Genomic DNA, 24306 nt, shown 5'->3' on the forward strand with positions numbered 1-24306 from the left:
GAACCACTGAGCAGGACTTGGAGGCCTGGTGCAGGATCTCTGTCCTGTGGTAGGAGGTTGGAGCCCAGACCAAACCTTGCTGTGGCCTCCTTACTTGACTCCCCACCTGTTTTACAAATACGAACCGCAAGCCCAGCCTTGAAGGAAATAAGTCTCCCAAAAGCATCCCCCAGAGAAGTCCTTGGACAAGATGGCAGGAGCGCCCTGCGCTTTGGCCTTTCAAAGGCTCCCAGCCCTTTGTGCATATATAATAACCTAAGATAAGGCAGAGGCTGGGAGCCACTTTCCCAGAGGAGAGTTGAACCCTAAGCCCAGAATTTTCCCACCTGTGTGTGGGCACACTGCCTGGCGCATGGTACATACATAGTAGATACAAAACAATGGGATGGAGACACCCTCAGGACCTTGGCGAAAGCTGGGCAGGGAGGAGCAATCCAGGCATGAGGGGCATGAGAGGGCCTGTCCTACCATGGAAGCCCCTCATTCCTCTCCCATGACTTTAACAGGTGCATCTCATCTTACAGGCTTGCAGGCATGGACAACTGTTATCTCATTAGAGTCTTATGATCACACTGAGTGGCACCAGTCAGGGTGTGCAATTACCCGCCTTTGCCCAGACAGGGTTGCCCACATGACTTCTGGTGTTGGAAGTCATGCACTGGCTCCAAACCCCCATCCTTGTCTCCACCCCAGGCAGCCTCTCCTTGCCCACACCTCCATCCCGAGCCTCTTAGCGCAGCTGGGGAACAAGCAGTCCAAAACACCTCTCCCCAAGGGGCCCTTGGGTGGCTCAGTCAGTGAAGCGTCCAACTTGATTTGGACTCAGGTCATGATCTCGTGGTTTGTGAGACTGAGTACCGTGTCGTCCGGCTCCAGGCTGGCAGTGGAGCCTGCTTGGGATTCTTTCTCTCTCCTGCTCTCTCTGCCCCTTCTGAGTGTGCGAGCACACACACTCTCTCTCTAAAAATAAACAAATGAACTTAAAAAAAAACACCTCTCTCATTCACCTGCTCTGGTGGACTACAGTCTTCCGCAATGACATCACACCTGAAGGTCTTTTTTAAAGAAACAGACTTTTTAGGAAGTAGTTTTCAAATTTTTTCAAGGCTAATGACCCATTTCCTCAAATAAAAGCCTACCTGACCCATAAGATAGATGACAAGAGACGTGCTCTATTTAGAATGAGGCTGGGGGCTAAAGTTCTGCCCCTCTCGTTTACCTTCTAAGCCCCACAGCAGACACCTCTAAGGAACTCCTATGTTCCATGGAGTTAAGGCCCCGAGTTTCCCAGGAGGAAGGCCCCAGTGCATCAGCCCTCACAAGGAGCAAAGCCCTAACGGAACTGAATACAGGACAGATGGATTTTGACAGCTGGGACAGTAACCTAAAGAATGGGGGGAGGGGCACCAGGCTGGCTCACGCAGCTGAGCCTGTTGCTCCGGAGTTACCCTCTAGATCTTGGGGTGCTGAGTTCGAGCTCCATGTTGGGTGTAGAGATTATTTAACTAAATGAATGCAAGGAAATTCATCAGAAGAAAGAGAAAGGCCTAGAAGGAAGGACAAAGAAGGACAAAGGTTTCCCAACTGCAAAGAGGCAGCACCATCCCCCAGGTGAGGGCTCTGCCTGCTCCACATCTAATCCAACACCCAGCCCAGTCCTGTTGTCCTACTTTTACATCGCTTTCAAATCCACCTGCAATACCACACTAGATAAGGCATCCGCCATCTCTCACCTGGATTATTCCAACTGCCTTCTCCCTGGTCTCTCTGCTTCCACTCTGTGCCTCCAGTCTAGACCCCACATAGCAGCCAGAAGAGACTTTTCAAAATATAACCCGAATCACACCACTCTCTGGTTAAAACCCTACAATGGCCTCCCACCCCACACACAAGAAAATCCACTGTCTTCTCCACAGCCCCCAGCCTCTGCCTCTGGTGGTCTCCAGTTGTCTTCCCACCGCCTCCACCCCTCCTTAGTCAGTCACTGGCCCGACCTGCTCCCCACCACAATGCTCCCTACCACAGGCTTGTGGGGCTTCGCTCCACCCTGCACGGGATGGTTTCTTCTCACCCTTTAGATCAACTTAGAAATCATCTCGTCTGAGAAGCCTTCCACCACTTCCATCTCAAACCTTCATTTCTTTCAAAACACTTAGCACAACTTGTCATTATTTTATTGAATGGTCTGTTTACTTGTTCTGTGTCTGGCTCTCTGACTATGAATTATGAGGGGAGAGACTATGGCTCATTGATGCATTCCTGGGTTTGGTGCATAGTAGGTGCTTAATAAATATTTGAGAAATACATGAATGGAAGGAAGAAGGGAAGAAAGGAAGGAACGGAGGATGGATGGAAGGAAGGAAAAGAAGGATGTGTGATTGATGAATGAGCTCATCAGTACTAATCCAGGCCCTGCTCCCATCTGAGGACACACCATTGCTGGGAACGGGAGGGAAGGCAGGGCCAAGGACTTCAGATTTCTATCTGCATAAAGATAAATTCCATGGAGAAATCATCCTTACGTGCTAGAGCAAAGAGCTCTTTTAGGTGACGACTTAAGCAAACAAAACCTAGTTTGAGATGTTAGATGGAGTCAAACTGCTTTTCCTCCTAGCATAATTCGGATTTATAATTCAGATATTTCCCTAAATGACTCTCACCTTTCCCCCACAAGAAACCCAAATTCTTGAGTTTGGCAAGAGCAAGCCAGATCTCTCATGGATCAGAAAAGTTGAAAATATTCATATTCTTTGAAATACATATGATAAATTCCCACTTCTGGAGATTTTCTAAAGAAATTATCAGAGATTCAGAGAAAGATTTAAGGGCAAGACTTGTTGCCACAGCATCGGTTTTATGATGAAATTTTGGGAACAAGCTACATGTCCAACAATAGAGGATGTATTTTTTATGACAAATTGTTAGCAAGAAATATTGCATAGCCATTAAAGTTATGTTTTTATTTATTTTTAGAGAGATTGAGAGGATGAGTGGGGGAGGTGCAGAAAGAGAGGGAGACAAAGGATCCAAAGAAGGCACTGTGTTGACAGCAGAAAGCCCAATGTGGGGCTCGAACTCACAAATCATGAGATCATGACCTGAGTTGATGTCAGATGCTTAACTGACTGAGCCACCAGTCATGCTTTTAAAGAGCATTTGGTGTCAAAATAATATGCTCACAAGAATCCCAGATTTGAAAATATATAAAATAAAGTAATTCAAAATGTTGGTTGTGATTTTCAGATGGCTTGAGTTGGTAGGAATGCAAATGATTTTTATTTTCTTCTTAATATCTTTTCCAAACATTTTACGGTGAACATATCATGAAGGGAAAAAATGTTCACATCCATTCAGTAAATGGGCTAACAGGCATCTACTCTGCGCCATGAGAGCAAAACAAAGGAAGAATGGCTTCTGCCTCATGAAGCTCGTGAGGGAGATGATGTTAACAAAGAGACACATGACTACAAACTCCAGTGACGGCTGAGAAGAAAACTACAGGGAGGTACCAGGCGAGATGATAATGCAGGGGCAGTCTGACTTCAAGGACATGTCAGGGAAGGCTTCTTGGAGAAGACCTGCAGGATGGGGAAGTTAGGCAAAATGTGGAGGAAAGGGACCTAGGCCATGGGACCAGAATGTACAAAGGTCCTGAGATGGGGACAAGCTAGGTATATCCAAGAAACTGAAAAAAAAAAGCCAGTGTAGCTAAAGAGATTGGCAAGAAGTGTCAAAGAGGCAGATAGGAGTAAAACCAGACAGAGGCAGACAGAGCCAAAGCAGGGCCAAAAGTAAAGGCATTTCTCTGTGTGCAATGGTGAATTCTTGATGAGGATTAAGCAAGAGAGCTATATACTCTGAATTATGTCATGCATTTTTAAGAAGAAAAGAGACTGAAGCAGAGCTTCAAAGCTACAGATGTACAGAGCTTTGGGAGGAAATCCAGCGTCTGATTTAACATGAGAAGTTGGAGGACTCATTCTGAGTCCATCCAAACTGACCACCCGAGGGAGCCCACATCTGCACCATGCCATTCTGAAAGGGAGTAGAGACAGGAGAGAAGAGGGCTGAAGATGGAAGGAACTCCACCCTCATGTATGGCTCTTCCTTTAAACAGAGCCATGTCTAATCTGATTCCCATAACCATCACATTACGGAAGACAAGGACATGTTAGCCTATTTGACAAACAGAGAAACTGAGAAGTTGGCCCATTCATTTGTTCATCATTAATTTGTTCAACATTTATTGCGCACTGAGTGTAGACACAAATGTACAAGGTAAGTAAGACATGCCCCTCGAGAATTTCAAGAAGATAAATGGCATGTCCTAAGTCAAGGCTTTGGCTTCAGGCACATCTTGGGCTTGAATCCCAACCTGTCACATCTATGAAGAAGTCATGTGACTTCTGAGCCACAGTTTCTCCATCTCTAAGTGGAGACATGGGCAATGGTGGTGATGCTGCTGCTGTTCCTGACAGTAACAGGGTGTCGTAAGAGTGGGGAGTATTTTCCAAGTGCTCACTAGTTAGGGATTTGGTGGTTGTGGCCACAGCCTTATGACTCAAGGTTCAGTGTGATTTCCATAACATGACCTTCTCTCTTTCTCGGGCAAAGCTAATGACCTTCTCTCTTTCTCGGGCAAAGCTAATGCCCCCCAGTGTAAAACCCAAGCTGGCTGAATCCATGGGCAAATGCCACCATAGTGACACCTGAAGCTATATGTGAAGCCAACTTATTGCACTTGCAGAACAGGCTGCCTACTAGCAGCAATGTGTAGCCAGTGATGGCAAAGTTGTGGCAGGTGCTCAGAGGGAGAGCAGCAAAGACAAGATGCCCATCAGGTACTTGCCCCCCAGGGGAGAGTAAAATGCTCCTCTCAGTACAGATACACCCAACTCTGGCCTGCAAAGTCAAGACTACAGTCCTGACACCAGACATTGACACATGTGGGCAACTGGGTAGAACAGAGTAGACACATGGACATTAGCAGACGTGTCCTGGAGGTAAATACTTAGTCTTTTGAAACCTCTTATGCATTTGTGACAAGGTATATTCACAAATATAGTTGCAGTAGAATGTGTCGAGAAAACTCTATCCTTCCACCAAAAAATGAAAACTCAGAGTAACATTACAACCTCTCTATATCTGCCTTTCTTTTGGTAAAAGCACTATAAAGTGTCCATTTTTTTTGTAAAGAAGCAATAAAAAATCCATATTTTCTTGTTGCAAATGAGGTATGAATAGTTGCCAAAATCTAGGGAAAATCTAGGGAAATGATATAAAATCTGAGAGACAGGTGGGTGAAAACAATGGAAAATGGCCAATGCAATAGCAGAAGATGATGATGGTGATGATGACAATGATGACAGTACATCATGGAATACTCACATATGCTAATCTTGTAACATCTTTCATCTTGCTTAGCCCTCATGACAATCCTATATAAGTACAATACTATCCTAACTTTATGGATGAAGAAACTAAGGCATAGAAAAGTTGGATAACGCCCAAGACCAAACACCAGAAGGAGGCTGAACCAAGATTCACACCCAAAGCCTGTGCACAAAGACCTTGTTGCCTCCTAAAACAATGATTCTTTGCCTTAGATAATTCACAAAGCCCACTGAAAATCTCATGAGAGATATGTATCCTAAGAAATGAAAACTGACCCAAAATTTACAAGCAATTTAAGAGTATGCATGGAGGGGTGCCTGGGTGGCTCAGTCAGTTAAGCGTCTGGCTTCAGCTCAGGTCATGATCTCACGGTTCGTGGGTTTGAGCCCCACGTCAGGCTCTGTGCTGACAGTTAGCTCAGAGCTCAGAGCCTGGAGCCTGCTTTGGATTCTGTGTCTCCCTCTCTCTCTGACCCTCTCCTGCTCTCACTGTCTCTGTCTCTCAAAAATAAATAAAAACCATAAAAAATTTTTAAAAAAAGAGTATGCATGGAAACAAGTAGTAGATCCCTGTGAGTTCCTGTTATTGGCCACGATCTGTGGTTGACTACACCAGAGAAGGAAACTGAGCCAAGACCACTGAGTTCCAGGGATCAGAAAACCATAGACAAGCATATAAATGTGTGCAGAGGTGTGTGTATATCACTGAGGAAACACCTGTGAAGGGTCAAAATCTTGAAGCCCATCATGCACAGCTCAGCCACACCTATTGAGACATCCTCACACAGAGGCCATTAAAAATCAGTACCTGCCTTATCATCTGCACTTGTGATCTCAGCCAAGCCTTGGCCAGCCTTGAAAGGGTCCTCTCTTTCAAGAATCAGCAGGTCAAATCACTTAGGACTTGGGAACAAGCAGGCCCTTTGCCCAGTCTGATAAGCTATCGTGAGTGAAAGAGCTTCCCATAGTTTGTGGATTAGCAGAATCCAATGGCTGCCCCACCTCCAAAGGTTGAAGGAGAGAAAGACAAAGAATGGGGAGGTCCCAGGGCCCAACAGGGGCTGCATCCGGGATGTGCCCTTTCCCAAACCCTGGAGTTGGAGTCATTCACTGGGTCCAGAGAACCACTGGAGGAACTGAAATCAAGAGCCACATCCACCAACTGATGTCACAAATTTTGCCTCAAAGATGACTACATTTCCCTCATATGTCCAAGAAAAATAAGACCCAAGACAGCTGGGTTTTGTTTTCTACTTATCATCATATATAAAACTCTATGTTCTGCCTTTTGAGAAAAGGTCAACTGTCCTTTGTTCTATGCATCTGACATTTCAGCAAACCCTCAAATGGGACATTTGGCAATCAAACTATAGCTGAGGTTCACAGTATGAGACTCCCATGGGCTTGAAGAGGGCCCTGAAGCAAACAGCTGAGCCTGCTTGAGGGCTGGGACCTGGACTAACTCTGGACTAAGCTTCAGGAAGACAGAGGCAGGAGATGATTTTGACTAACTAACCCCTTAGTCAAAATTATCTCCCTCTCCCATACTCTTGCACTGTAAAGCTGTAGTGACACCACAGCCCGATCATATAGGATGTACCAAATCACAAAATTTCAAGTGGCAGGAACCCGAAAGATGATGAGGCTTTCTCTGAAATAGAGGTCAGAGGCCCAGAGGACAGTCTCTAGAGTTTGAGGAACCATTAAATGAGATGACAGTTGAGAAAAAGCCTAGCCTAGAATTTTTTTTTTTTTTACATTTATTTATTTTTGAGAGACAGAGAGAGACAGAGCGTAAACTGGGGAGGGGCAGAGAGAGAAAGGGACACAGAATCTGAAGGCTCTGAGCTAGCGGTCAGCACAGAGCCGGATGTGGGACTCGAACCCACAAACTGTGAGATCATGACCTGGGCCGAAGTCAGCCGCTCAACTGACTGAGCCACCCAGGTGTGCCCCTAGAATTCTTAAGTACAAATGAGCACCACTATTCAAGCTTCATTCCAAGTGTGATTAGGGGAAGGAAAGGGGGCTGAGCAAATTTTATAACTCCCATGCCTAAAATCCCGCAGACGTGCCTTCATGCTCTCGCCCACACAAGACGCTGTGTATGTTCCAGCCTTCCTGTGTCCATCACTTCTCCCTGAAATCTTTGCAGGTTTGGACCCTTCCAATCGCACATACCTCACATAAAATGTCACTTGACCAGAAGTCTGTCCCTAAACGCCCACTCCGAAGGGACCCCGTCCCCTCTCCCTCAGATCCCCACCCTAGCACCGGTCAATGCTGGGTGCCAACCATGGCCAGGGCATGCCACTGGCACCATAAAGGGCTCTCACTGGGTTGGCACTTGCCAGGTTTACACACCCCTCAACACTGCCATTCACCCAGTACCCACCTGACTCAAAACTAACAGGCCTGTGAAGATTTAAAATAAGGAGGGGACAGATACTTGGCCTGGCTGCATCTCCAAAAAGGTTCCAAGCACCCTGAACATCTCTCAGAAAGACGTTGACAAATGTCACAACCATTAGCAAGTATTGATCTTGGAAGTCAGCCTATATCATGCCACCCTTATCAGCACATGTGGGTCGTGCCCCTTCATGTCTGACAACTTCTGTGAGAGACACTGGTCTATAAAATGAGAACCAGCTTTCCTCTGACAGTTCACAAGCGAGAGAAGTAAGGAAGGCAGCTTCCAAAAACGTTCTCTCATCAACATCGATCCATCAACGTTGAACAAGGTAAGAACTTGCTACATCAAAACTCATGAAAGAGGGGCGCCTGGGTGGCTCAGTTGGTTAAGTGTCTGACTCTTGATTTCAGCTCAGGTCATGATCTCATGGTTTGTGGGATGGAGCCCCACGTCCGGCTCTGCACTGACAGTGAGGAGCCTGCTTAGAATTCTCTCTCCCCCGCTCTCTCTGCCCCTCCCCTGCTCTCACTGTCTCTCTCAAAATAAATAGTTTTCAAAACTTCATGAAAGAGAAGGTCAAAACTCTGAGACAGAACAAGCATAGGACAGTTCAAGAAAGAAGAACTACTTAGGGTTTTGTATTTAGAATCTCTTTAGCAATGCGCCTCCCTACTAAAATGCAAAACACTGTGCCTAGCATGGTAGGTGTTAACAGTTTCCTGGTATGTAATTGCTTTTAAAAATGGGGGATCTCTTGGGGTACCTGGCTAGCTCAGTTGGTACAACATGTGACTCTTGATCTTGAGGTTGTGAGATTAAGCACCACATTGGGTATATAAATTACTTAAAAATAAAATCTTTTTTTAAAAATTGGGGGATCTTAAATGTCCATCGACAGATGAATGGATAAAGAAGATGTGGTATATATAAACAATGGAGTATTACTCGGCAATCAAAAAGAATGAAATCTTGCCATTTGCAACCATGTAGATGGAACTAGAGGGTATTATGCTAAGCGAAATTAGTCAGAGAAAGACAAATGTCATATGATTTCACTCATATGAGGAATTTAAGATACAAAACAGATGAACATAAGAGAAGGGAAGCAAAAATAATATAAAAATGGGGGGGGGGGACAAAACATAAGAGACTCTTAAATATAGAGAACAGAGGGTTGCTGGAAGGGGTTGTGGGAGGGAGGATGGGCTAAATGCGTAAGGGGCATTAAGGAATCTACTCCTGAAATCACTGTTGCACTATATGCTACCTAACTTAGATATGAATTTAAAAATTAATTAATTTTTTTAATGGAGGATCTTTCCTGAGAATTTTTAATGATTCCATTCAAGACAATGTCTAACAATATTGCCACAAATTCAGTCACAGGTAGGGAATTTTATTATTTTTTCCCTCACAGAACACTTAATGTCACCTTTGCACTAAATTCTAATTTCTCACAGGTAAGGGTAAAATGAGAAAAGCAATGAAAATGTGATGAGTTTTCTTTTAGAGTCTAACTTGTTCCATAGGAAAGATGTCACTGGCTTCCCATCATGTCCTTCCCAACATTTCATCAATAATAGTTCTTCTCTCTCTTTTTTTTTAGTTTATTTATGTATTTTGAGAGAGGGAGAGAGAGTGCAAGCAGGGGAGGGGCAGAGAAAGAGAGAGAGAATCCCAAGCAGGCTCCATGCTGTAAGCACAGACCCCAGTACAGGGCTCGATCTCACAAACTGAGATCATGACCTGAGCCAAAATCAAGAGTCAGACGCTTAACTGATGAAGCCATCCAGGTGCCCAATTCTTCTCGGTCTTGATAAATGGCAGGCAACTTGATTTGGACAATGCCTATGCATGGCAAGAGCAGAGGTCAGTGAGCCTGATTTTATAAAACTTGACTGGGTAAGAGATGCAAACAGAGAGGAACTCCAGAGTCTATTGGCTTAACTGAGAGAAAATACCCCAAAACACAAACCTCTATATTACCTTAAATGTTAGAGAGAGAAAGACTTGAGAGAATCATTATAAGGGAAGAATCTGATGGCCAAAAAAGGGAAGTAATTGCCACTGAGTCACACAACTGAGCTCAGAGTCAAACAGGGGTTTTCTTCCCGGGTGGACCTAGCTCTCTGCCTTCTTGCTGAGGCTAAGCCTCCTCAGCTGGAAATAGGGTAATAAAATCATCATATCTGGATTTGCTGTGAAAATTATACAAGATGCTGCAGATGAAGTGCTTAGCACACTGATCAGTACTCTGTAAGTAGACGTGTATGGACACATCCCAACAAAGAGAGGTAAAGTCAGGACTTACAAGTTTACACATTCATAACAGTTATGGCAGCTCAACCCTGGCCAAGAAAAAGAAGCCACATGCTTTGTGGTCCGTAGGACCACCCAGTGCCGTCCAATAGAAGGGGCTACAGAAAGTGGGAAATGAGCTAATTTGGTCACCAATCCACACAGAGAGGAGCCTCCTGTGTGCCAGCCACCAACACAATAATGAGGATGGTCCAGTGCCACCACTGGACCATACTAATGCCCTCCCAGATCATGGAAACAGGCTTTAAAAAGACAAAAGAGGGACTGAGGTGGTCATACTGACATAAAGATGGCTCTGGCCTCTTTATGAAATGAACTGAGCTGAAACGCCAAGACAGCACAATAACCAAATGGGTGGAGGGTGCCAAGCTTGGGTCTGATTCATGGGGTGATTTCATTCTGATTGGGCAAAACTGCCAGCTGGAAGCTGGCCAGGGGGCACAGGTAAGTATATTGCCTGCTCGGGACCACAGGCTTCCCCATCTATAAAATAAGGATATATCCTCCTCAGGGTTGTGTAGAGAACTTAGAGCAGCTAACGTCTACTTACTCTCCACAAAGGGGCTGGCACATGGGAAGCTTCTACCAACAAGAACAGTGCTTTATATTAGTGGAGCAAAAGCTGGGAGAGACCTTGGCCACCATTGGAGCAACAACCTTTGTAGCTGGGTCATTAAAAATTCTTGAATTCCCTCGCTGGTAACTGAGATGGCTCCAAGGGTGTTTGAGAAAGGAAGCCTGACAGGAGGATGTGGACCATAGAGGTAAGGCTGTTGGCAGAACTTGACCCATACTCAAAGACTGCCAACAGCCTGTGGACATCTTTACACAAAGTTGAAAAAGGAGTAGAAAAAAATAAGACTTTGACTGCCATATGATGGAACATTGTCTGATGAATACAATATACAGACTAGAATATCAACAATGTGAGTGGCACCTTTCCACAAGAGTGAGGACTCTTGTAGGTGCATGTTCAATACAAACATACCGGCACCCCCATGGTCCATTGGGAGCATGGCTTCTAAAAGAACTTGCTTTTGCAGATATCAATCGCCAAGATGCTGACCTTCTGGGCCTTCATCGTCACTCTAACCATCCAGGCAAGAGCACTTGACCTGCTGTCTCCACCTTTACCAGTGGGAAATCTCCCTCAATTACCTCTTGACGTCACCAAAAAAGTCCCTCTCAATCTACCCCTCGGACCACCGCCCCTCGGACCACTGCCCCTCGGACCACTGCCCTTCGGACCACTGCCCCTCGGACCACCGTTTAGAGGTGCCCAAAAAGGCTCTCCATCTATGAAACTTCCAACTAGGACCCCAGGCAGCAAGTGTCTACCAGTGGCCAGGTACTCCATGTCTAGCCACAAACTCGAGGAATGTAAGTAAAAACTGTTTCACCTGCTCATCTTTGACTTTCTACTCCCTCACACACACTTCTCATGTCCAAGCACAAAAGCTAATCACACCTTCAATAAGGAGAAGGCATCAGAATCACCTTGGGAGCTTGTTAACAAACCAGCTGCCTGGGCTCCACTCCCACGCATTGTGCTACAGAAGTACTGCAGTGGGCCTGAAAACCTGGTTTTCTAATAAGCTCCAAGATGATGTTGAAGCTACTTGTCTGTAGTCCACACGGGGAAGGACTGGTCAAAGCAACCCTGGAGAAGGGAACCCTTGGATCCAGCCAAATGTCTGGCTACCTGCCTTTTATGTGGCCCATATCACTGCCAGGATCTCTCATGGCTTCCCAATGCTGGGCCCCACAGCTCATCCCAAACACCCACAGGTGCTCAGTATGAACCTGATTGACAAGGAGCCAAGAAATGGGAGGTCCAAGTCCACTACCAAAACTCCTGACCAGATTTGCTCTCTCCAAACTCTCTCTCACACCCGTCTTGAGTCTCAGCCTCCTCCTCAAAGAGATGTGGAATTCTGTCCTCCAGCAGTCTCTTAGGGCCAGCCATAGGGCTGAGGGCCCCAGGGCTCCTGCAGCACTGCCTCCCTCTCCCCCTTTCTCCTTCTCCCCCTGGAAGAGGATTAGGGCCTGATTATTCTTCCCTTGCCATTTTTCTATATGTTATGCATGCAGCTAATTCCTTATTGCACTACATGTTATAAAGTTTTCCAAAAATTTTAAGGCATTGCCTCTCAATCTTGTTTCTGAGGTAATTGATTCATGTTGTAATGAGAAAGACTTCTCATTTGTTTTCACCATGGCATTTTACTGAATGAATCCTGCACAATTTATGCATCTATTCGATTTCTGTTCTCTCCCATTCTGTGCTGCTCTGAACAATGCTGACCTGAACACCCTTGTATGGGTCTCTTGGTGTTCATGTGCAAGAGATTCTCTAGAGCATAAACCTATGATGCGGGTGTACCCACCTCACTCTACACAGACAAAGTCTCTCCAGAGTGTAGGACCCCAGGCATGGGAAGCAGCAGCAAGGCTAAAGTCCACCAACTCAACAGGACTGGTACCAATGGACTTCCTCCTGCTACTCTTCCTGGGATAGGAATGGTGTCCCTTAGTCCAATTAAGTTCTTTGCTAAGGTAGGCAGGTTGACCACCATCCAGATGTCATAGCTTCTCTTCGGAATTCCTTCCTCAGGCCACTGAGAGCAGTATGATGGGACAGGACCCCTGTGACTTCACAGTTCTCCAAGTTGATCTTGACCCTCTTTTCTTCCCCCACCATCTTCTGGGATCCCACTTCTCCCTCCCCTGCTTGTCTCCAGGGTGGAGGCAAATACATGGTGAGCACCTCCTCCACCCTGATGATAAAAATGCTGGAGGATGAGTGCTGATGCAGGAGTTCTCTTAGTATGGGCAGCGTGTCAAAGGTGGCAAGACCTCCCAATGACCCACAAGGGGAAAACAAGGCCTAGAGAAGAAAAGAGACTCACACAGAGTCACACAGATGGCGAATAGGGGAGTCAGATCTGTCAGCTCCACTTCGCTAGCCACCTCAACCCTATTTAGTACTTAAAACCAACTCAACATTTGTCCTGTGCCCAATGACCCATGCTGCAGGTTCTATCATACACTCCTTGACAGGTGCAGAGACTGGGGCTCAAGAAAGAGAATCCTCTGCCCCAGGCCACTTGGACTTCAAGGAACAGAGTCTAGACCTTATATACTTGGGGCTACTAGGCTCAAGAGCTAAACTAAGTTCTTTCATTCCATGCTCAAACCACTTTAGAGTAATGTACTCCACACTAGGTTGGCCTCAGGTAGGTGGTTAAGAAATGTTAACTCTTAACCGGGAACAGATTATCTCTGCATCACCAGGCGGTCCTGTGGTGGGCAGTGGCAGGGAGTGATATATCCAGAAGGCATGATATACAGTGGCTAAGGGCTTCACAACTCAGAGGTGCTGGCTCTCCAGCTGAGATGGTTCCTCTGACTGAATCAGTTGGACAGCCAACAGCAAGATCATGTCTCTTGACCCTTTTCAGATCTGAATGCCACGCTGCCCCCGGAGATCAAGAAGATGCTGATGTGTGAGGAGATAAATCTAGCTGGTCTGGTTGGGACAGTGATATCCACAGTGTCTAACTCCAACCTACTCTCTGTGTTAGACCTCACTTCATCCCTCAACCTACCTGGAGGTGCACTTCTTGGTGGTATCCTGGACAAGGAGAGTGGTGGCCAGTCCCCAAAGCTCCCACTGCCTTTGGTCTCAAAAGCCACTGAGGCCCTCAATATCCAAGACACTCTGGGCAGCCTACTACCCATTGGGGCAGAGAAAAATCCTGTAAAGGGACTTGTCAACACCCTTGATCTCCCAAATCTCTCCCCGCCCCTGAATGATGTGGTTAACCAAGCCAGCAAGCTCACAGACTCCACCGAAGGCGTGATTAACAGTGTAGTGCCAGCAGGCATTGGTGATGCAGTTACAGGCTTGATCAAAAATGCTAACATAGAAGACCTCTTGTTGGGGTAAGTGATTTCTTGATCCTAAGGTCTGGTATAAGAAGAGAGCTGCTGTTTGGAGACACTGAAGTTCAACCTCCAACAATCCCATGGAAAGGGACAATCACATTTTCATGAAGCAATATTCTAGTTCTGTGAAGGTTGCCCTTTCAGAGGGCAATATGATCATGATTTCTTCAGCTTAAAGAGCAGGGTGGGTAAGGGAGCTAGGGAGTCTTGGGAATGGATGGGTTGGTAAGTTGTTAAATGGCTACTTCAAGGGTACTTCTGCTGCCCAGCCTGATTTTTGGAGCCAGGACTGACCCAAGATGTTGTCACTTTGCAGATTACATGTTCAAGAAGTGACTGTGGAGAGCATGACATCATCCATGACACATGACGGGATCCTCGTCTCTACCACAGCTACCGCCTTCATAGGTGGAAAAGGGTGAGCCTGTTTCCAGATCAGTCAGCCAAGACAGCACAGCCAGGGGTCTTAAGATCCAGGAGTCCCAGGGCCAGGCAGAGGCAACACAGAATAAGGTTGGATGATTGAGGGTGGGGCAAACTGGGCACCGGGCACAGATGCTGTAACCCACACAGCACACAGCTGGGGGTACTGGGCACAAAGATGAACTTATAACGAGCATCTCATTACAAGTTGGCCTGGTGCCACCAACAAAAGACTGTTTTTTTAATATTTATTTTTGAGAGAGAGAGAGAGAGAGACAGACAGACAGACAGACAGACACAGGGCAAGAGTGAGGGAGAGGCAGAGAGAGAGGGAGACACAGAATCTGAAGCAAGCTCCAGGCTCTGAGCTGTCAGCACAGGGTCTGACATGGGCCTTGAACCCATGAACTGAGAAATCATGACCTAAACCAAAGTCAGACACTTAAATGACTAAGCCACCCAGGTGCCCCAAAAGAAGACTTCTTAAAGGCTGGTGAGGAGAGTGATGTTATCAATGTTTGAATGCCTCCCATGAGCCAGGCTCTGAATCCTGGGTAGAAGAGGAAGGCCAACCTTGAGGCATGCTCATTGGAAAGCACCAAACTTTCCCTCTCTCAAATAATCTAGACAAACACATGAGGCTGACTCCCAAAATGCCTATTGCTTGGCCTGAGTGACATCCTGGAGCCAGGTCTGGTTTCACCTACATCTTGCTCTCCACAGACTAGCAGGACCTGTAGTCAGCCTACTGGGTTTTCAAGTACACAGTGATATAACTCTGAAAATTGGCATTTCCACGAACAATACCCAATGCGTCAACCTCCAAGTCCAGGACAAGGACATCAAGTTCAAGAAAGTGTCCCTTCAGTTGGTGGAAACGTATGTGAGACCATTTTTCTCATTTTCTATATCAATATGTGCCAGAATGTCCCCGTTGATACCATCCTTAGAGATGAGTTGGCCAACCCAATGGTTTGAATGATCAGTAATTGGAGTCCCAGTGAGGGGTCTGTGTTGGGGAACACCCATTACATTTGAAAACAACCTTCTCTCACTCTGCTTGCATTCTGCTAAGCATATCATTTGTATTTTGTTCTTTTTGGTTAAGCAATACATTCACCTAGATCAAAATTCAGAAGATACAAAAAGGCATACAGTGAGATGCCTGTATATCAGCTGGCTAAGACTACTCCCTGGAAGCAACCAAAGGACCTAGTCTCTTCCATTGGCTTTCAGAGACACTCTGTGCATATGCAGTTGTGTGTGTGTATACACACAGAGAAAGGGGTAAACACCATACACACCTTTCTGGACTCTGATTGCTTCACTTAAAAATTAGCTTGGAATCTGCTGCATCAATGTAAAAATAGCTTCTTCACTGGTTTTTTTTTATGGTCTAGTATTCCATTATGAACATGCACTGTAATTTAATGGTCCCTTGTCAAGGAATAGTTGTGTTTTTCAACTATTAACTTTTGTACCCAACTCCAACTAGGAAGGTCCCAGACAGGTCTATTCACTAATATGAATGAATGTCTGAAAGATAAATCCCTCCATATGGGGTTGCTGGGTCAGATGTCAGGCATTGGTAATTTTCCCAGGGATCCTTGTAGTATCTTCCTTAATGACTGAAACTGCAGACAAAAGGGCTCGAGTGTTTGTACAAATTAAGAAGCAGGACATCATGCAGCTGTTTCCTGAATAGATGGGTTTTCTCCAATGTCTGGGCAAAACCCAGAAACGCAAGAATCACATAGTTTTCTACATATCTTTCCCAGGCTCACAGGTACTCTGCCAGTGCCTCTGCCTTTGGACCAAATCATCCCTCAAGTGTTGACAGTAGCCATGAAAGAGAACGTAAGTGTTGGGAAAGAGGAGGGCACCACCTCAGAGGTCTAGCTCACTGGGGAAAAGTGATTTGGTCCTGATGCTGGGAGAGACTCAAGAAGGAAATATCGGGCCTTCGGGAGTCCTGAGTTTAGAGCCATTCTGGCTCTAAAAGACCCCAGCAGCAGGCCAGGATAATGCCTCACGCTGGGAGAGGGAGAGGATAAGTTCTGCCATAGATAAGCCCAACAAATAGACAGGGAGAAGGGAAGAGGACGGGGAGGAGGGGGAGACGACCTGGGCTGAGAGGTTGGACAGGCCTGCTGCACTTCCTTGGCAAAACTCATTGGTGGTGATTTCACAGCTTCAAGAATCAGCATCGTGTGGCATTAATCTCAGTGATTCCAACAAATGCAAGAACTGTGAGTACAAACACCAGACCTCCCTGGGGCTCATGGGTCAATGGAGGACTCCTCGGGGATCTCACCACACGACAGACAGGAGAGGGTGTGGCCGATAGCTACAGCACCTTGTTCCTCCGAGCACTCAAACCTTCCTCAGCACCCTCAGGGCAGAAAGTATGGCAACCAACTGGCTTCTCTGAACCACTATGGCACATTCTCCAGGACAGAGCAGGGCGAAGAGCCCCTTAGAAGTCTCTGCGGCAGCCCTGCTGTCCAAATGGTTTTCCAAGTGCACATGTGTGCAGAAATCAGAGTAAGGATTCCTGGCCTCATGCCAGGGAAACTGAGAAGCAAAAAAATTCCCTCCAGTCATCTCAAATATATCCAGGAGACAGGACATAGTGGGATAGCAACTGCCAAGACAGCCAAAGCAGGAAACTGGTAACGTCTCTCAAGTCCCACAGTAGATGACACTGGTGCCTTGGCAGCAAGGTTTTCTCTCTCATTTGCTCTCTTTCCTCCCACCTGCAGCTACTGGCTTGTTCGAGTTCAGCATTATAAGTTCCAGGATTTCTGCACAAGGTCTTTCAATCTTCTTCTGTGTAAGTGTTCTTTGTGCTTACGATGGGATTCCATAGGAGGGCTGAAGACATCCCTGAATTCACAAAATATATGCTACTTAAAGAACAGTTACATGGGGGGGTTCACTTCAAAAATGAGGATTTATGGCTTCTCTTAGACAATCAGAGGTCTGGTGGCCCTAAGTTGGATTGCATCGGGGCTAATTGGCAGGACAGGAGCAGTGCTTCCTCCTTTACAAAAGGTTTCTACTCTCCAGTCTCCACAAACCCCATCACTTCCTACAGACCCCCAACACGGAGGCTGGGGGTGTCTACTGCTGTCTGTCGTCATGCCTGTCCACCGCAGTGCTCAGAGGGGGCCGCTTCCCTCCTCACCATCTCAGCCAGGCCCCCGAAGACATAGAAACTGGTGTGTGTCTCACGTGATGACAGGGATTTCTCTGCTTTTTTTTCTCTAGGCTAAAGCCTTCTTTAACAAAAATACAGTTCCTGTACTTGGAAGTGCCCTTCCACCAGATCCTAAAAATGCCAACACTTCTCTAACTCTGTCCCATAAATTATTCAACATTATCATCACACTGAGTGTCAAGCAGTGCTCCATCAAGGTAAGCCTCATCTGCATAGCCCCTGGCACCATTCTCCTCTTTGCTTAACCCGAGTCTGTCAAACTCTGAAAGGTAAAAATGCAGTGGGTTCGAGAATATTCTTCCAGAGATAAATATGAGGAAATGCTGTGGGACACAGCTTTTCCCTTAATGATGATCTTATTAATGGATCTATGTTGACATCGAGGGATAGCAGAGAGTAGGGGCAGAGGAGAACAAAAGTTTTCTAAGTTCCTGCTTCACACCAAGTACAAAGCCAGGTGTCATTTCACCCTGACAATGGCACCAGGAGGTAGAAATTCTTGTCCCCATTTTACAGAAAACCAAAGTGAGAGAAGTACTTTACCAAGAGAGCAAGAGAGTGGGTGTATCCACATGGGAGGTGTTCATTTGCTTTTGCCCCCAAAGGTGATAGAAGGAACAGAGGCAGTAATAACAAGAAAGTAATAATCACTGAGTACTTTCTTTCTATGGGCCAGGCTCTGTTTCAGCAATGTACAATGTTTCCAAACAGGGTCTCCAAAACGACTAAGCGCAGAGGGCTCTGCTAAAAGAGCATAGAAAGAAATGGGTTTAAACTCGATAAAGGGTAATAGAAAAGCAAAATTTTGTGTTAAATATCCTACTGTCCTTCTGAGAAAGGAGATGAGATACAGGAAAATCTCTGGAATCAGACCATCTACTGCAGTCACAGCCGCTGCACTAGTAGGCACCTAGGTGACCGACTCATACTAGAGAGCCAATAAATACCTGCATCGAGGAACTGAGCGATGCGCAGGTGTGTCAGGAGGCACCGTTCTGCAGCCCCCCTTCTTCTCCATGCTCTAAATGATGACTTCTTTACAACAGACCGATAACATGGCTGCAAGCATCACCAAAGTAGCCTACTCCTTCAAGTCAGGCAACCAACTCCAAATCACCTTCTGGATTAGCGTGGAAAAGGATGGTGAGAATTTTGCCACTGTGGAAAGGGTGAGTACTGAGTAACAGGTTAGGACTGAGCTGTGAGGAGGAAATAATAGGAGCACAAGTTACATGGAAAGAAGAGTGGTCTGGAGTGGAGGGGGCCAAATCCCCGAGGGCCCAAGTGCCTGGATATCCCTATGACAAGGGAGGCTGGTAGGCTCAGCCGCCAGGGCAGAAGAGATAAATAGGTCGTCTCCTGAGACCCGGTAGTCTCCACTCTAGTCCTTACCTGTGATCTTGTTGGCATATCACAATGTGATACATTTGCTGACTAGCCAGGTCAAGGTTGTTGTTTTTTTTAATTTTCTTTTTAACATTTATTCATTTGTGAGGGTCAGAGAGGGACAGAGCATGAGTGGGGGAGGGGCAAAGAGAGGGAAACACAGAATCTGAAGCAGGCTCCAGGCTTTGAGCTGTCAGCATAGAGCCTGATGTGGGGCTCAAACTCACAGACTGTGAGATCATGACCTGAGCTGAAGTCGGATGCTTAACCAACTGAGCCACCCAGGTGCCCCTCAAGGTATTATTTTTAATGTATATTTGTTTTATATTAATGCAGACCTCAATCATCTCCCATGACAGCAAGATTTCAAAAAACAAATTGATACCAGACTTCAAGGTTATAAGGTACTGTCTATAACTACAAAGTCCTCTTGACATTTGTCAGCATAAAAATAAATATCAAGAACCCAATTCAAATCACATGAGAAAAATTATGGGAAAGACCCTTGGGAAATACCTGCATAATTACAGGGAAGTCAAATGAAGTTTTACTCACTTTAAAATTACTTTCTCCTCTGTATTTGACATTTTATAACTGGCTTTGAAAAGTGAGCTAATACCTAAACTCTAGAATCGGTTGATATTTTTTATGTGAAAATAATTTTTCCTTATACTTGTTTCCTGACAGCTCTGAAGACACAGTGACACCCTCCGAGGCTGTAAGTCAATTCAATTTTGAAAATATCTATAGTGAGAAATTATTTTAATGCCAGATGCTCAGTGGCACAAGGACTCTGGAAAGGAAAAGGTCACACAGACTTGATCACAGATGCAATGTGGAGTAGGACTACAGGTTCCAAACCTAAACCCTCTCTGGAGAGCTTCAAACTAGTTCCCAAAGCCAAGACTAGAGTCCCACATTCAGTCAGTGACTTAAGGAAGGCCTACATCCCTGCATGTTTAGTGTTGTCGGTGATTCTGATACACAAGGAAGTCCTGGGGCCCACTGGAAGAATGAAAAGGTGATCTAGATTCTAATCTTGCCTGGGCTCATGGGAGTTGCTCACAAATATACCCAGCTTCACCCTTCCCATCAGTAGTCCTTCAGAGTAAGCACATGGATCACCAGATGAGAGCCTGGGAGGTAAGAAGTGGGGAGAGTGAGGGCAGGGCCCCGGGAACAGGCTCCAGGAAATTCCCAGGAAGTTTGCCAACCACATCCTCATTTAAGATATTTCATCTTGTACATGTTCATGCCTTCATTCAACAAATGTTCAGGAAACACCACAATGTCCCCAGCCCTTGAATACAACATGAAATAGTGATAAGATCCCTGACTCTAAGAGTGACCCTCAAGTTTAAGTAGGAAGAGATAGATGAAAATCGTAAATATACCAGCTAAATCACTAAGAGTCTAGGAGCCACACACTGGGTGGAGGCATACAACGGGCACCCAGAAGTAACAACCTTACGACTATGTGTGACTCCAGGGATTGTCTGCATGTCAGATGTCAGCCCCGAGGTAACGAGGAGTCAGTTGAAAGGCAGACTCTGGGAGGTGTCCCAAGCCCAGTGATCCTTCATCTCATCTTTACCTCTGGGCAACTATGTAACATGCCAGGCTCTGTGCAGGGGAAGGAACGTAGAAGGCATGGTTCCTAACCTCACGTAACTACACAGCTGACAGAGAGTTGTAAATGTAGCATAAAAATGACAGAGTAGAGAGAGCACTAACTAGGAGGCAGACAGTAGGTTCCCTGAGATGATGCCTGAACCTGAACTTAGCCCTGAAGAAGGAGCAGGTGTTTAGCATAGACCCAAAGTGTGTACCAGATAGAGGAAATGGAATGTGACAAAGGTAGGCATCACGGAATCATAGGCCTTTTGAAGATGGGAAAGGTAAGCAGAGTGCCATCAGAGAGAGGCAGATCTGGGAGACTCTTGGAGGGGATGCAAAGGAGGCAGGCTCAGCAACTACCAGTCCTTCCCAATACTGAATTCAGCCTTCGTCTTGAAAGTATGCAACTGCACCACTGAGTCTATAGCACTGTCTGGAGCATAATAGGACCCCATAAACGTTTGTTCAAGGAGCCACCTGAGGCATCAAAACCTACTGAGGGCTTTGGAAAACCCCCAAAGAAGAAGAAGCCTGAGAGATTAATCAACACCCACCTCCCCACATAGCTTGTCCAGTAACAGATTTCTTCCACTAGGAAAAAACACACAAGAGGCACCCAAGATGCACTGATAAAAATGTCCCTCCCATCTCTTCCAGGGAGCTGAGGTGCAAGAAGGATTGCATCAGCTTATGAAGAAATGTTTATCTACCATTAATGGTATGTGGAGTTAGTAATTTAAACACTTAAGAGTTCAGTGGAGGGGTGCCTGGGTGGCTCAGTCGGTTAAGCCTCCGACTTCGGCTCAGGTCAGATCCCACATTCGTGGGTTCGAGCCCCACGTCAGGCTCTGTGTTGACAGCTAGCTCAGAGCCCGAAGCCTGCTTCTGATACTGTACCTCCCTCTCTCTCTGACCCTCCCCTCCTTGCACTGTTTCTGTCTCTCAAAAATAAACAAAACACATTAAAATTTTTTTTAATTAAAAAATAATAAAATAAAATAAAAATAAAAATCAACCAATCAAGTAATTAATTAAGGGGCGCCTGGGTGGCTCAGTCGGTTGGGCATCCAACTCTTGATTTTGGCTTATGTCATGATCTCATGATTCATGAGATTGAGTTCTACACCATCAGTGCAGAGCCTGCTTAGGACTCTCTTCTCTCTCTCTGTCCCTCTCCCCACTTGCATGCCCTCTCTCTCAAAAGAAATAAACATTTGTAAAAAAATCTATTAAAAATATAATAATGTAAACATTTAGAAGAGTCAATAAGAAAGGGACATGGGTGTGAAACCACATTACAGAACATTCCATGGCACTGAGCACAGTATCATCCAATCACCATCTGGACTGAAAATCGCCTGTTTTCAGATAAGGATATCAGCACCTTGAGATGGCAAAACATGAAACTTAAATCTAAATGCCTCTTCTACAGGTCCTAATGAAATCTAGCTAATAGGGGTCATCTTACTACTTGGAGGAAACATGGACCTGATCACCTAGTCACACAGATGCTGGAGTTTGAGAAACTCCAGACTGAGACCATAAACATCACAACCATCAAGAGATGATGGTACAAAATGCCATCTGTACATATTTGTGGTGAACTCTAAAGGGTTCAAAATAGTGCAAATAGACCCAAACAGCAGGGTCTTCTTCAGCTAGTGAAGGCAGACATGCCTATATATCTCTTATTACCAATTCTCTGTGCATAGAATACCCACTTGGCTTCCAGTTAGTTCTGGGGTCCTTTCTGATCTTTGGAAGCTCACCCTTACACACACACACAAGACTAAGAGAGTAGGTCTGAAATCTGTCCACTGACTGGGCAGGGGAGAGATTTCTAGAGCTGTGCACTGACCAGAGATCCCACCAGCTGACTGCAGCTTAAACAACCCAGCCTGGTCATTGTTTCTTTCAACTCGTATCACATTTTCTCTCCTTCTTTATTTAGAAACGACAGGTGCATGGAATGTTCCACAAGGACTACCCTCAACTCCTCCAATCAATGCCAAGGTTAAAGTACTTAAATCGGTAAGAGACAAATAGCACTATTTTCCCTTTGCACTCATCTTCTGTACTTCGATCTTCACAGGAATGAATGGGGCCAGTGGGCCTCAACCTCAGTCTGTCCCAGGCTGCCCTACTGGCTCCAACTAACCTCCCCACTCTTTCCTAGGCAGATTCATTGCCTACCTTAGTCACAATCCTAACACTATGAAACTCCTGGTTATATATAATCAAATAATCTATCCACTGTCCCTATGAAGACTCTCATACTTTTCTGAATATGCCTCAATCATTTCTTTCAAAGCATCTCAACCACATATGCCTGAATCATCCACACTGTCACTTTCTGCGTGCTAGAGCCTCTCATGTTTTGTCACCCTGACTCAAATTTCCCCCTTCTTCCAATCTATCTAACCCTAAACCCAGAGAAAATTTCAAATAGAACTTGCCTCCTAAGAAACAGGTAAAAGAATCGGATTTTTACTTAAATTTGTCACCAGGAAAATGGTAAATTATGAGGATGGAACTAGGGAAGAGATATGAGAGTCAAGAAGTTTAGAATCTCCATCACCCTTAGATAATCCATTCATGATAAATATGCTCATCGAGTATGTAATCTAACCAAGACAAATTCTTCTATTTTGGCTCAAACCTCAGAAGTTATATATTCACGTTTTTACTTAACCTCCAAATTTCCCTGAATCTGTGGCCAAATCAATTATTAGAGTACAGAGTGGAGTAAACCAGCATTTGCCTCAGTGCTGGTTTTCCACCTCCTGCTCTTACACTCCATGGCCCTGAGTGGCCTTGGACATATCACTTAGTGTCCCAAAGTCAGTCTTGAGTCGAAGGATTGAATTAGATGAATGTCAACTGTGTTCCAGCTACAAATGATGCCCAAGCAGAACTGGTTTATGCAACAACAATGAAATTACAAGTAATGAACATCCAGGGATGGGACTAGCTTCAGCAGTGGCCTGATTCAGGGCCCAGAGGATGACACCGGAATCTATCTCTTGCCTCTACCATTTCTGGTGGGCTCTGTTTTGGCTGTACATGGAGGTTTTCACCTACCAGGAGCTTCAATCTCCATTTCTTTCTGGAATAGCTCAAACAATGACCCAAAAATAACCTCTGGGGCTCCCACTAACTTGACTTGCTCCATATCTTCATCCTTGAAGCAAGTGCTATGGGCAGGGGGAATGGAGTGCACTGGGAGCTCAGTCCGGGCCTGCAGCCAGCTTATATATTTAAGAATATATAATTAGTTGTCTCTTATCTCTTCACAGAACGATCTTCAGGCAGCAAACTAAACCCAGCAATTGAAGCCAGAGAATTTTCCAAAATGAAAGCATTCTAAAACTTCTCTAGGAAATATTGAGCCAAGGACATCCTTATCATTAAGGAGCCAAGTAGAATAGTGTTCTGAACATGTCAACTATTCTTTGGAATCTCACCAACAATATCTTGAATTAACAAGTGCAAGAAAGGCAAGAATCCAGGGATTTGGGGCATTTTGTAATCACTTCTTTAATAATTAACCTGTTTTCATGCAAAAAAAATGACTCATTTGTCTTCAA

At 45.4% G+C, this 24306-nt stretch overlaps 1 protein-coding gene across 1 annotated transcript; it reads left to right on the forward strand.

Moving 5' to 3' along the window:
• Nucleotides 1-11183: 11183 nt before the first annotated feature.
• Nucleotides 11184-24039, forward strand: LOC115273661 (vomeromodulin-like). Its single transcript, XM_029916838.1, has 14 exons — nucleotides 11184-11505; nucleotides 13587-14070; nucleotides 14390-14491; nucleotides 15220-15375; nucleotides 16275-16353; nucleotides 16688-16745; nucleotides 17259-17329; nucleotides 17767-17913; nucleotides 18763-18885; nucleotides 19439-19506; nucleotides 19790-19820; nucleotides 21377-21437; nucleotides 22671-22750; nucleotides 24016-24039. Exons 1-14 carry the CDS (start codon nucleotides 11184-11186, stop codon nucleotides 24037-24039), a joined length of 1806 nt encoding a protein of 601 aa, XP_029772698.1.
• Nucleotides 24040-24306: the final 267 nt, after the last annotated feature.

The sequence above is a fragment of the Suricata suricatta genome, chromosome 12, assembly GCF_006229205.1.
Source record: "Suricata suricatta isolate VVHF042 chromosome 12, meerkat_22Aug2017_6uvM2_HiC, whole genome shotgun sequence".
Taxonomy (NCBI): domain Eukaryota; kingdom Metazoa; phylum Chordata; class Mammalia; order Carnivora; family Herpestidae; genus Suricata; species Suricata suricatta.

Coding starts and splice junctions, on each gene's coding strand:
- LOC115273661 (XM_029916838.1), top strand. CDS start 11,184: ATGCTGACCTTCTGGGCCTTCATCGTCACTCTAACCATCCAGGCAAGA. Junction 19,507..19,789: donor CCAGACTTCAAGGTTATAAG/GTACTGTCTATA, acceptor GTTTCCTGACAG/CTCTGAAGACACAGTGACAC. Junction 19,821..21,376: donor CAGTGACACCCTCCGAGGCT/GTAAGTCAATTC, acceptor CATCTCTTCCAG/GGAGCTGAGGTGCAAGAAGG.